The sequence below is a fragment of the Dermochelys coriacea genome, chromosome 8 (genome assembly GCF_009764565.3).
Source record: "Dermochelys coriacea isolate rDerCor1 chromosome 8, rDerCor1.pri.v4, whole genome shotgun sequence".
Taxonomy (NCBI): Eukaryota; Metazoa; Chordata; order Testudines; family Dermochelyidae; genus Dermochelys; species Dermochelys coriacea.
The window spans coordinates 55,340,711-55,352,529 of NC_050075.1; the positions used below are offsets into that span (position 1 = coordinate 55,340,711).

General features: G+C 47.2%; 1 protein-coding gene across 1 annotated transcript in view; it reads right to left on the minus strand.

Moving 5' to 3' along the window:
• The window catches only part of COLGALT2 (collagen beta(1-O)galactosyltransferase 2), an 86,950-nt gene extending 85,729 nt beyond the window's left edge, over nt 1–1,221 (minus strand). Inside the window, exon 1 of the mRNA XM_038414872.2 lies at nt 781–1,221. Within this exon, the coding sequence (XP_038270800.1) occupies nt 781–989 (209 nt within the window). The 5' untranslated portion in view covers nt 990–1,221. The remainder of the gene's footprint in view (nt 1–780) is intronic.
• Between the last annotated feature and the right edge of the window lie 10,598 nt (nt 1,222–11,819).

The following is an 11,819-nucleotide window of genomic DNA, read 5'->3' on the forward strand; positions in this document are numbered from 1 at the left end:
AGTCCTGAAACGCAGCGAGCCCTCAAATGTTCAGCAAAGACAAAGACCCTTTGCCCTAGATCAGTGGTTTTCAACCTGTGGTCCCTGGATCCCTGGGTCTGTGCAGACTATGGCTAAGACTTCTAAAGAGGGCTGCACCTCCATTTGAAATATTAGGGGTCTGCAAATGAAAAAAGCTTGAAAATCACTGCCCTAGATCGCTGAAGCGCTGGAGGCAGCGGGTTACTTGTTCCCTTGCTTTATTATCATTATGCTCCTGGCTTCTGCACTGCCCCCCCCTTAACCTGCCCCCCTCTACTGACCTCTGCACTGCCCCCCCTGAACCTGCCCCCCTCTACTGACCTCTGCACTGCCCCCCTTCCCCTGCACCCCCTCCCGACCTCTGCACTGCCCCCCCGAACCTGCCCCCCTCTACTGACCTCTGCACTGCCCCCCTTCCCCTGCACCCCCTCCCGACCTCTGCACTGCCCCCCCTGAACCTGCCCCCCTCCACTGACCTCTGCACTGCCCCCCTTCCCCTGCACCCCCTCCCGACCTCTGCACTGGCCCCCTTCCCGCCTTTGCGCCGCTTCCCCCTTTCCCGTGCCCCCCCCCCCCCCGCCCGCCCGCCCTGGCCAGACAGACGCTGCCTGTTCCCGAGGGCAGCTGCCCAGACACTTTTCTCCCCCGCAGAGCAGCGCGCCCGCCGCTCGGCGCCCGCCGGCCCGCGCCAGGGACCTCGGCTCCCCCGCCCACTGCCCCCGAGCGGGGCGCCCCGGGGTCCCCCGGCCCGCGCCTTACCAGACGGCCAGCCGGCTCTTGGGGTAGCGCAGCCGCTCGAGGCAGGCGAGGCAGTGGGGCAGCGCGTGGGCAGCGTTCCTGGCGAGGATGGCGATGAAGACGGTGGGCTGCTGCAAAGGGGACTCCGGCGGCTCCGGGGGGGAGCTGGCCCCGCTCCTCGCCCCCAGCAAGCAGCACAGCAGGAGCCGGAGAGCGGGCGGCGCAGCCATGTTCCGGAGCGCGAAGGTCGGGCAGAAGCCGCCAGCCGGCTGGGCTGAGCCTGGCTGCTGGGGGATGGCGGGGGACTGCTGGTCCTCGCGGCGCACACTGGCGGGCGGGCTGAACGGGATGGAGAGGGGGCTGGGGCTGCACACACGACACGCCCGTGTGCTCACCTCCCTCCTGTTCCAGCCGTCCCGGGTCAAGCCGCACTGCCCTCGCCTCTGAGCAAGTAAAACCCTCCTTGTTCTGGGCCCACCTTGATTATCACCACAAAAGGGTTTCCTCCTCCTCCCCCCCCCCCCCGTAATAGCTCATCTTAAGTGATCACTCTCCTGAGCTGTAGCCCACGAAAGCTGATGCTCTAATAAATTTGTTAGTCTCTAAGGTGCCACAAGTCCTCCTTTTCTTTCTCCTTACATTGTGTATGATAAAACCCATTGTTTCCTGTTCTCTGTGTGCGTGCATATAAATCTCCCCACTGTATTTTCCACCGAATGCAGCCGATGAAGTGAGCTGTAGCTCACGAAAGCTTATGCTCAAATCAATGTGTTAGTCTCTACGGTGCCACAAGTCCTCCTTTTCTTTTTTGTTCTGGGCTGTGTCCCCTCCGCTCGCCCTCAGGCTCAAGAACAACCCCACAAAGCAGCTTTCCAAACGAGTCGTGAATATTGACCAGCCCCCGAATCTACCCCCGGGCCTTACCAGGACGATCAGAACAAAATCAAATCGTTTATGAGCCAGGCCAAAAAAAGAGAAAAAAACAAAGTCCCCTGAGCTGGGCAAACAGAATTGTACAAGCTTGTCATCAAGTGCCCGATCCCCATATTTCTTGTGCACCCAAAAGTGATGACGACTTCAGAGAAAGTACTGGAGTACTGTATGCAGCCTTTATACTCACCCATTGTTACTTTATAATTGCACCCTGTGTTTTAGAACATACGCTCCCCTTCCACACAGTTTAAATCCCATTGAAGTGCTTGGCAGAGTTTGGGCCTGTGGCATGGCAAGGGGTAAGAGATCAGTTTAACAAAGAAAATACCAGCGCAACCATGTAAACATTTAAAAGAAACATTTTGCACCTTTCGTCCCAAAGAACCTACACAATTAAAACAGAGACACAGGGATTTCTTCCCCCTGGAGGAGAGTGCATAGGGAGGGCCTGCTCCGACTCTGCAGTCAGCTCCTTGTCTTCCCCCTCCAGGCCCTCAGAGACTCCTTTATGGTGCCAGTAGTCCAGCATGGAGTGCACTGGCGCATACCTTACCCCGCCGCCTCCAATATGACCGGCAATTCTTCTACCTCAATCCAAGGGGTCTCCTCCGAGACCTCTCTGAGATGCCAGTCTTTTACCAGGACGTATTCAGGACCTGGCAGCTAGTCTCAGCGACCAGATCCACAGCAGCCACCCAGGGGGAGGACTTCCTTGCGGAGCCTATGCAACACAACCTCCATCTCAGTGAGCAGATGGCAGAGTCCCCCTTGGTGTGCCGGAGATTGGTCCTGGTTGGTACCACCAGGATCGGAAACCTCTTGGACTATGACCAGAAAGACTAGGTGGATCCTCTGGTTCTCAGCTGGCACATGGGGCTCTCCACTTCTCATGTCCCCCGTCATATACTCCCCATCATATACTCCAGGAAGTGATGGCAGCCTTACTACCCACCTCTCAGGCTTTCCTGAAGTAGGTCCTCGGGAGGGTGCTCCCTGCCCATCCCTTACCACTGACCCTCCAGAGTTTACCTTCAGGCCCTTGTCAGGTGAGCCTCCCTACCCACCCCCTATGCACCACCTGAGCTGGCTGCGCAACATGCAGCCAGTCCACCTCTGAACCGTGTCTAGAAAACAGCTATACGCACTCGTGCCCCACACCCTTCACTTCCTCACCCTTGTATCCCGTCCTGACACCAAGTGGTGAGACCTCCTACCACCCGTGGAGGGTGAGGAACCCCAGTGGGCCAGTCCATATTCCACCCTGGTCCCACAGCCCACTGGGGATATTATCTGGCAGCTCCTTCATGGAGCAGTAAACAAGGGTGTGTACCTGGAGCGGTTCACCACCTTCCCCACCACTTGCCCCTTCTGTGGTGAGAGGGAGACCATGGCACACATCTACATCGAATGCGCTATGTTGAAGCCCCTTTTCTGGCTCCTTCAGTACCTTCTCCTTAAGTTCTGGCTGCACTTTTCCCTGCACTTCCTGATTTATGCACACCCCATCCATGGCCCCACAAAGTCACAAGACCTCCTCACCAATCTCCTGATGCTGGCCCAGGAGGAGGAAACTGGAACTGTGGAGCCTACTTCTGATCCTCCCTTAAGTCACATCTCTGGGCTGTGTCCTCTGGCTCCCTGGATGCCTTTGAGGAGCAGTGGGCACTGTTCATGGTTCTCTGCTCTGTGTCCTCCTCTGGATCCCTGCTTTTGACACTCCTGTCCCCGTTTTTTTCTTTGTTGTCCCCCCGTAATCTTTTGTTGCCTGAGTCCAGTGGCTCCTCCCCTTAGGTTGGGGGGTGGGGCTTAGATGTGGGTGGGCTTGCACCTCCCCATCCCCAGGGTCTCAGTAGGTACACAGGGTTTTCTTATTCCACTACGTACCTATGCTATCTCTGGGAAAGAAGGCAGTAGCTAATTCACAGCCCACAGCCATACTTCTTAGCAATTGAGGAAAGGAAGTTATTTTGCACTTTTGTACAAAGTGTTTTACAAATAGATGCCTATAGATGCCAGAATAACCAGATGAAATCAGATAATATACTGTATCTAAAACAAACTGCAGGAGGAAATTTAGATAAGCAGAATGCAATTATCCCAGCTGGAAATTAGCTAAGACACTAAAATATTCACTGCATTTCATTAACTCACCCTCTCCAGAAATGTTCCCATGAATGGTCCTGAAAGGACCATCAATGCAACAGATTACAGTTTAACACCACCACCACACAACACCCACTGTAATAATTTATATTTTGGGGACATGATCTTAATAGGAGCATATACCCAGATCCACAAAGATATTTAGGCTCCTAAATAGAAACTAGGAGCCTAAACACTTTTGTGGATCTGAGAGACAAGGTGGATGAAGTAATATCTTTTTTTGGACCAACTTCTCTTGATGAGAGAGACAAGCTTTTGAGCTTACATGGAGCTCTTCTTCAGATCAGGGCAAGATACTCAAAGTGTGACAGCTAAATACAAGACTGAACAGATAGTTTAGTGTAAGTAGTTAGCATGTATTCTAAGGGACACTAAAGGTGAAGTGGACCATTAACACCCCTGTAGTCATAGGACAAAAAGGGAGGTTACTGGGTTCCAGATTGTTGTAATAAGCCATAAATCCAGGGTCTTTATTAAGACCAATTTTAAGTCAAGCTATGAAATAAGCTCTCAGGCTTGTCTTTTGAAAGTCTTGGGCATGCTTCCTTTGAGGATAAGGACTGACAGGTCAGTTATGGAGTGATTGCTTTGAAGGGTGTTCACCCAGAGATGCTAGGGCATTTTTGTCTTTTATCATTTTCCCGTGTGCGTTCATTCAAGAACATACTGTGTGAGACTGTGGATCTGGGCCCATTGTACTCACAGCTCCCACAGAAATGAACAGACACTGCAGGTACTAAGCCCTTCTCAAGATAAAGTCTTGAGCACCTGCTGCTCCCTCCTGCTCTGCTGAGGGGGTAACCTTGACTCTGCCCACTTAACACAGAGCCAGCACAGCTGAGCCAATGCAGGGTGGGCGCTATAGTAATCTGCTACTGGTCAGGGCCAGCAATAGAGATTACACTCTCCTAAGAGGAAATAGAGAGCAGGGAAGAAGAAATATAATTCCTTCCTTGGGCAGCACAGCCCCTCCCTCGCACAGAGCTAAATGTAAAGGGACAACCTAGCTCTAACCTATTTCACTTAATTCACTATGGGATGTTTTCAAAAGGTTGAGCATGGCTTTAGGTACACAACACTATACAGGAAGGATGAACTCCACCTAAACCAAAGTGGAACCAGATTGCTGGCACTTAACATTAAAAAGGCTGTAGAGCAGTTTTTAAACTAAGGGCTGGGGGAAAGACGACAGGTGCAGAGGAACACATGGGAGGAACACATCCCTTAGGGGCGGATCTATTAATAGAGAATCTCTATGTCCTAGTGAGGATGAGACAATGGAAAATGATAAAATACAGGCAGGGTCTGATCAGAAACAGTCAAATAAAGAATAACAATATTAAGAGTCCCATTCAATCAGACCTTGTAATGGCAGACAGCTAAAAGGAGACAAGTTTTTAAAGTGCTTATATACCAATGCTAAAAATCTAAATAATAAAATGGGTGAACTAGAGTGCCTCATATTAAATGAGGATATTGATATAATAGGCATCACCGAAACTTGGTGGAATGAGGATAATCAATGGGATACAGTAATACCAGGGTACAAAATATAACGGAAGGACAGAACAGGTCGTGCTGGTGGGGGAGTGGCATTATATGTGAAAGAAAGCATAGAATCAAATGAAGTAAAAATCGTAAATTAATCAAACTGTACCATAGGATCTCTATGGCTAGAAATTCCATGCTCTAATAATAAGAATATAGCAGTGGGGATACATTACTGACCACCTGACCAGGATGGTAATTGTGACTGTGAAATGCTTAGGGAGATTAGAGAGGCTATTAAAATAAAAAACTCAATAATAATAATGGGGGATTTCAATTATCCCCATATTGACTGGGTACATATCACCTCAGGATGGGATGCAGAGATAAAGTTTCTTGACACCTTAAATGACTGCTTCTTGGAGCATCTGGTTCTGGAACACACCAGAGGAGAGGCAATTTTTGATTTAGTCCTAAGTGGAGCACACGATCTGGTCCAAGAGGTAAATATAGCTGGACCGCTTGGTAACAGTGACCATAATATAATTAAATTTAATATCCCTGTGCATAGGCGACAACTCCGTGGGTTCTCCAGACCCAGAGCACCCACGGAGAAAAATTAGTGCGTGCTCTGCACCCACTGGCAGCCAAGCTCCCCTCCCTGCCCCCCCATCCCACCTCACCTCTGCCTCCTCCCCTGAGTACGCCACGTCCCCATTTCTCTGCCTACCTCCCAGCGCTTGCTGCTGCAAAACAGCTGTTTCACAGCGTAACAAGCTCTGGGAGGGAGGTGGGAGGAGCAGGAACGCAGCGCACTCAAGGAAGGAGGCAGGGAAGAGGCAGGGCCAGGGCGGGGACTTTGGGAAAGGGGTTGGAATCGGGGCAGGGCAGGGGCGGGAATGGGTGGGGCAGGGGTGGAGTCAGGGAGGGGCCGAGGACAGAGCGGGGTCGACCACGCATCTGCGCCAGCAGAAGGCGGTTCCTATGTCCTTGTGGCAGAAAAAACACCACAGCAGCCCAACATTTTAGCATTTAATTTCAGAAAAGGGAACTGCACAAAAATGAGGAGGTTAGTTAAACAGAAATTAAAGGGTACAGTGCCAAAAATGAAATTTCTGAAAGCTGCATGGAAACTTTTTAAAGACATGGTAATAGAGGCTCAACTTAAATGTATACCCCAAATTATAAAACATAGTAAGAGAACCAAAAAAGAGCCACCCTTGCTAAGCAACAAAGTAAAAGAAGCAGTGAGAGGCAAAAAGGCACCCTTTAAAAAGTGGAAGTTAAATCCTAGTGAGGAAAATAGAAAGAAGCATAAACACTGGCAAATGAAGTATAACAATTAGGAAGGCCAAAAAAGAATTTGAGGAATAGTTAGCCAAAGACTCAAAAAGTAATAGCAATTTTTTTTAAGTACACCTGAAGCAGAAAGCCTGCTAAACAACCAGAGGGGCCACTGGACGATCAAGGGGCTAAAGGAGCAATCAAGGATGATAAGGCCATTGCGGAGAAACTAATTAATTCTTTGCATAGGTCTTCACAGCTGAGGATGTGAGGGAGATTCCCAAACATGAGCCATTCTTTTTAGGTGACAGATTTGAGGAACTGTTCCAGATTGAGGTATCATAAGAGGAGGTTTTGGAACAAATTGATAAATTAAACAGCAATAAGTCACGAGGACCAGATAGTATTCACCCAAGAGTTCTGAAGGAACTCAAATGTGAAATTGCAGAACTGTTAACTGTAATCTGTAATTTATCATTTAAATTGGCTTCTGTACCAGAAGACTGAAAGATAGCTAATGTGACACCGATTTTTAAAAAGGGATCCAGAGGTGATCCTGGGAATTAAAGGCCTGTAAGCCTGACTTCAGTACCGGGCAAACTAGTTGAAACTATATTAGAGAACAATATTGTCAAACATATAAATGAACATAATTTGTTGAGGAAGAGTCAACATGGTTTTAGTAAAGGGAAATCATGCCTCACCAATCTACTAGAATTCTTTGAGAGTGTCAACAAACATGTGGACCAAGGGGATCCAGTGGATATAGTGTACAGAGATTTTCAGAAAGCCTTTGACAAGGTCCCTCACCAAAGGCTCTTACGTAAAGTAAGCTGCCATGGGATAAGAAGGAAGGTGCTCTCATGGATTGGTAACTGGTTAAAAGATAGGAAACAAAGAGTAGGTATAAATGGTCAGTTTTCAGAATGGAGAGAGGTAAACAGTGGTGTCCCCCGGGGTCTATTCTGGGATCAGTCCTATTCAACATATTCATAAATGATCTGGAAAAAGTGGTAAACAGTGAGGTCGCAAAATTTGCAGATGATACAAAATTACTAAAGATACTGAAGACCCAAGCAGACTGCAAAGAGATACAAAAGGATTTCTCAAAACTGGGTGACTGGGCAACAAAATGGCAGATTAAATTTAATGTTGATAAATGCAAAGTAATGCACATTGGAAAGCATAATCCCAACTATACGTATAAAATGATGGGGTCTAAATTAGCTGTTACCACTCAAGAAAGAGATCTTGGAGTCATTGTAGATAGTTCTCTGAAAACATCCACTCAATGTGCAGCAGCAGTCAAAAAAGTGAAGAGAATGCTGGGAATAATTAAGAAAGGGATAGATAATGGGACAGAAAATATCATATTGCCTCTATATAAATCCATGGTACGCCCACATCTTGAATACAGTGTGCAGATGTGGTCGCCCCATTTCAAAAAAGATATTCTGGAATTGGAAAAGGTTCAGAAAGAGAAACAAAAATGATTGGGGTATGGAATGGCTGCCATATGAGGAGAGATTAATAAAACTGGGACTTTTCAGCTTGGAAAAGAAACAGCTAAGGGGAGATATGATTGAGGTCTATAAAATAATTTTTGGTGTAGAGAAAGTAGCTAAGGAAGTGTTGTTTACTATTTCTCATAACATAAGAACTAGGGGTCACCAAATGAAATTAATAGGCAACAGGTTTAAAACAAACTAAAGGAAGTATTTCTTCACACAATACACAGTCAACTTGTGGAATTCCTTGCCAGAGGATGTTCTGAAGGCCAAGATCATAACAGGGTTAAAAAAAGAACTAGATAAATTTCATGGGGGATAGCTCCAACAATGGCTGTTAGCCAGGATGGGCAGGAATGGTGTCCCTATCCTCTGTTTGCTAGAAGCTGGGAATGAGCCACAGGGGATGGGTCACTTGATGATTACCTATTCTGTTCATTCCCTCTGGGGCACCTAGCACTGGCCACTGTCAGAAGACAGCATACTGGGCTAGATGGACCTTTGATCTGACCCAGTAGGGCCATTCTTATGTTCTTAACACACTGACTTTAACAAAAGCCATGTGTGGTTTGAACACTTTTTATATTACTTGCTTCTTCATGTTTTGTTAATGGCATCAAAGGCCCTTTTGGAACACGAGTTACCATTCCGAATCAGACTGTCTAGCAAAGTATCCTGCCTCCAGCAGCATCTGATGCTCTCAGGGAAGGTAGCTCCTCTTCAATGCTTCCCCCCTCCCACCCCCAATTCACCTGGCCCGTTGTGCTATGTTGGAACATGGGAACAATTCCCTCAATCCTGTAGGAGGTTAGTTTACACCCTGACGCATGAGGTGTGTTTATCCATGTATTATAAGGATATGACACAGGAGTCAGACTCAACTTCATTTCCTATTCCCAATAACATGGGTCAGGTTACAAAAGATCAGATTTCTGATACATGGCAGGAGGCAGCAGCTACTATTACAACTCATATAATTGTTTTGTTTATTAGTGGTCAAAAATATCCCATTGCTTTTTTAAAATCCAGCCAGTGCATTTGACTGAAGGCCCAATTGTGCTGTAACAGGACTGTTAGTCACTCCAAGGATTGAGGTACTAGCCTGTGTAAGGCAGCTTCAGAAAAAGGCAGGAAAAAAGCAACTATTCTGGCCAATAAGGAAGCAACACTCTCATTTGCCTTTGGTCATAGGTCCCAAATGCAGGCATCTTCCTTGAGTCCACTCCAAGTGTCCATACCAAACAGACAGGAACAGTTTGATTATGGGTACTCTCTCTGATAGTACCATAGTCTCCATTAGTTCAGGCAGGCAGCAAATTCCCCCAGATACCTAGTTCAGGTGTGCTGTTCCCTGGATCAGCTGGAGAGCAGCTTCTTTCCCCTACTAGGAACATACCACCCACAGGCCTTGGAAGCCTCTACTTTCTTCTATTTTTTCCATACCTAGGAGGCACAGCTGTCCATTCCTCTGTCCAGGAGCCAAACAAGCCACAGCTGCCAGCTCTTCCTTTCAGGTCTGGTAGCTCAGACAGTCTTTGAAAACCAGCCACCTCTTTTGTGACCACTAAAAGGCTTTAGCCCTTTCATTGGTCACAAAGGAATAAGGTGTATGTGCCCTATCAAAGCTACACATCTTAGACAGGCAAAGCTCCTGAAAACTGCCAGAATAAGAGGAGCAGGATTGGTCCCTTAGTGACCTCCTGCACTAGTGTAATCCACACACTGATTAAATGCTGAATAAATAGGGATGTCTTTTTATTTATCCTTCACTGGTGGACCAGTTGTTACCATATCATCATAAAAGGATAAGAGAAGGGACTGTTCATTTTTCCACTACGCTCTGCCTAAGTCTGAATACCTCAGTCAAGTCCCCTCTTGTTCTTCTCTTTCCTGGGCTAAATAATTCCAGTCCACTCCTTCCTTCTAAGCATTTAGCTGCCTGTCTCTGGTCGTTTTCAGTCTCTGCCAGATCTTTCTTGAGCTAGGTTGACTAAAACCAGGCACAATGCCCTAGAAGGGGACATTTAATTGTTTCATTTATGTCATTGCCATTTGTTCTCTATTATTCTCTTAATGAACCAAGTATATATTTGTTTTTTAATGCTGCTGCATACTGAGGAGACACCAGCACTGAGCTATGCTTTAATGCCTCCTAACCAGGGACAGATTTGACTGTGTAGTTTGGGCCAGTGTTTGAAATTCTGCAAGCCAGGTGCCAAGCAAGGAGCTGACAACTTCTGCAAAGGGAAACCCTGCATTCATTGAACTGTAGAAGCCACATTCACAAAAGGAATCAGTGGTGATTATTTCTAGAGATTATATATATATAAATTTGAATCTACACAGATTATACAAACTATAAATAAATTAATAAAATATACCATATCACCTTGATTCATATTCTTCCTTCCTCATACTTCCCTCACTTTATATTTTCTATCCATATAGGCTCTCTTTCCCAGTGATGTTTTCATTTTAATTGTTATTATGCACATTGTCAAGGTTTTGTCTTTACTTATTTTCTCTTTTCATTTTACCAACACTTCTGCCATCATCCTTCCTCAGTTTAGCCTCTCTTCCTCTTTTTTCCTTCAGTATTTCTTCTCCTGTGTCATTTGACCTCATCACTCTTGCTTTTTTCCTTTCTTCCCCTATTGTTTCTTTTTATTTCTTCCCCTCCTTTCTGTGTCATTGCTTCTCTCTCATTCACTTCCTCCCTTACCTTGAATTTCTCTACCTCCTCCCCTCAACCACCATCCTCCTCTATTCCCCACTTCCCTTCGTCATCACCCTTTCCACCCGTCCTTAAGTCCCATAGTACTTTACATGACCGTAGTGAAAAATGATTGGGGTCAAATATTTGTATGGCAACTGAACATGTAAAACACTATTATATAATTAGTATTACATAGATCCTCCCTCCTTTCCCCTCATCACTTCCTCCATGTCCTTTTCTCTTTCAATTCCCCTAATCCTTTCCCCACCTGTCCATAGCAGAGTTTGCTTGCTGCATTTCATGGTATGTCATGCATACCATGGGAGGAAGGATAGCTCAGTGGTTTGAGCATTGGCCTGCTTAAACCCAGGGTTGTGAGCTCAATCCTTGAGGGGGCCATTTAGGGATCAGGGGCAAAAATTGGGGATTGGTCCTGCTTTGAGCAGGGGGTTGGACTAGATGACCTCCTGAGGTCCCTTCCAACCCTCATATTCTATGATTTCTCTCTTGGTTTGTGGCCTTTATTTGATGTCCCCTGCAGTTTATTTGTGTGGTAAGCATTGCGATGTGATGCGACAGAAAGAGGACAGACAGTGGGATGGAGAGAGAGGAAGAGGTGGGTGGCTAGAGAGGGATGGGTGGACAGGGACAGATGCAGAGAGCAACAACTCCGATGGGACTGGGCAGCTTCAGGTTGCCACTTTTGGTTAGACAGATTCCTGGAGCTTTCATCACATGACATAATCTTTAATTAAAGATTAAGTTTTAATTCCTGGAGACTCCCGGACAAACCTGGAGGGTTCGCATCCCTAGGGCAGCTGCACACCCGGTTCCAGAACTGGCAGCCGGGCGCAGCGTGCCCTGAGCTGGCCTGGCTCACAGGCTCCACTGGAGCAGCTGGCCACGGCGGCCGTGGGTCTGCAGCGTCCGGGGCGGAACTATAGCGCGCGCTGGCTTGTCCCCGGCCG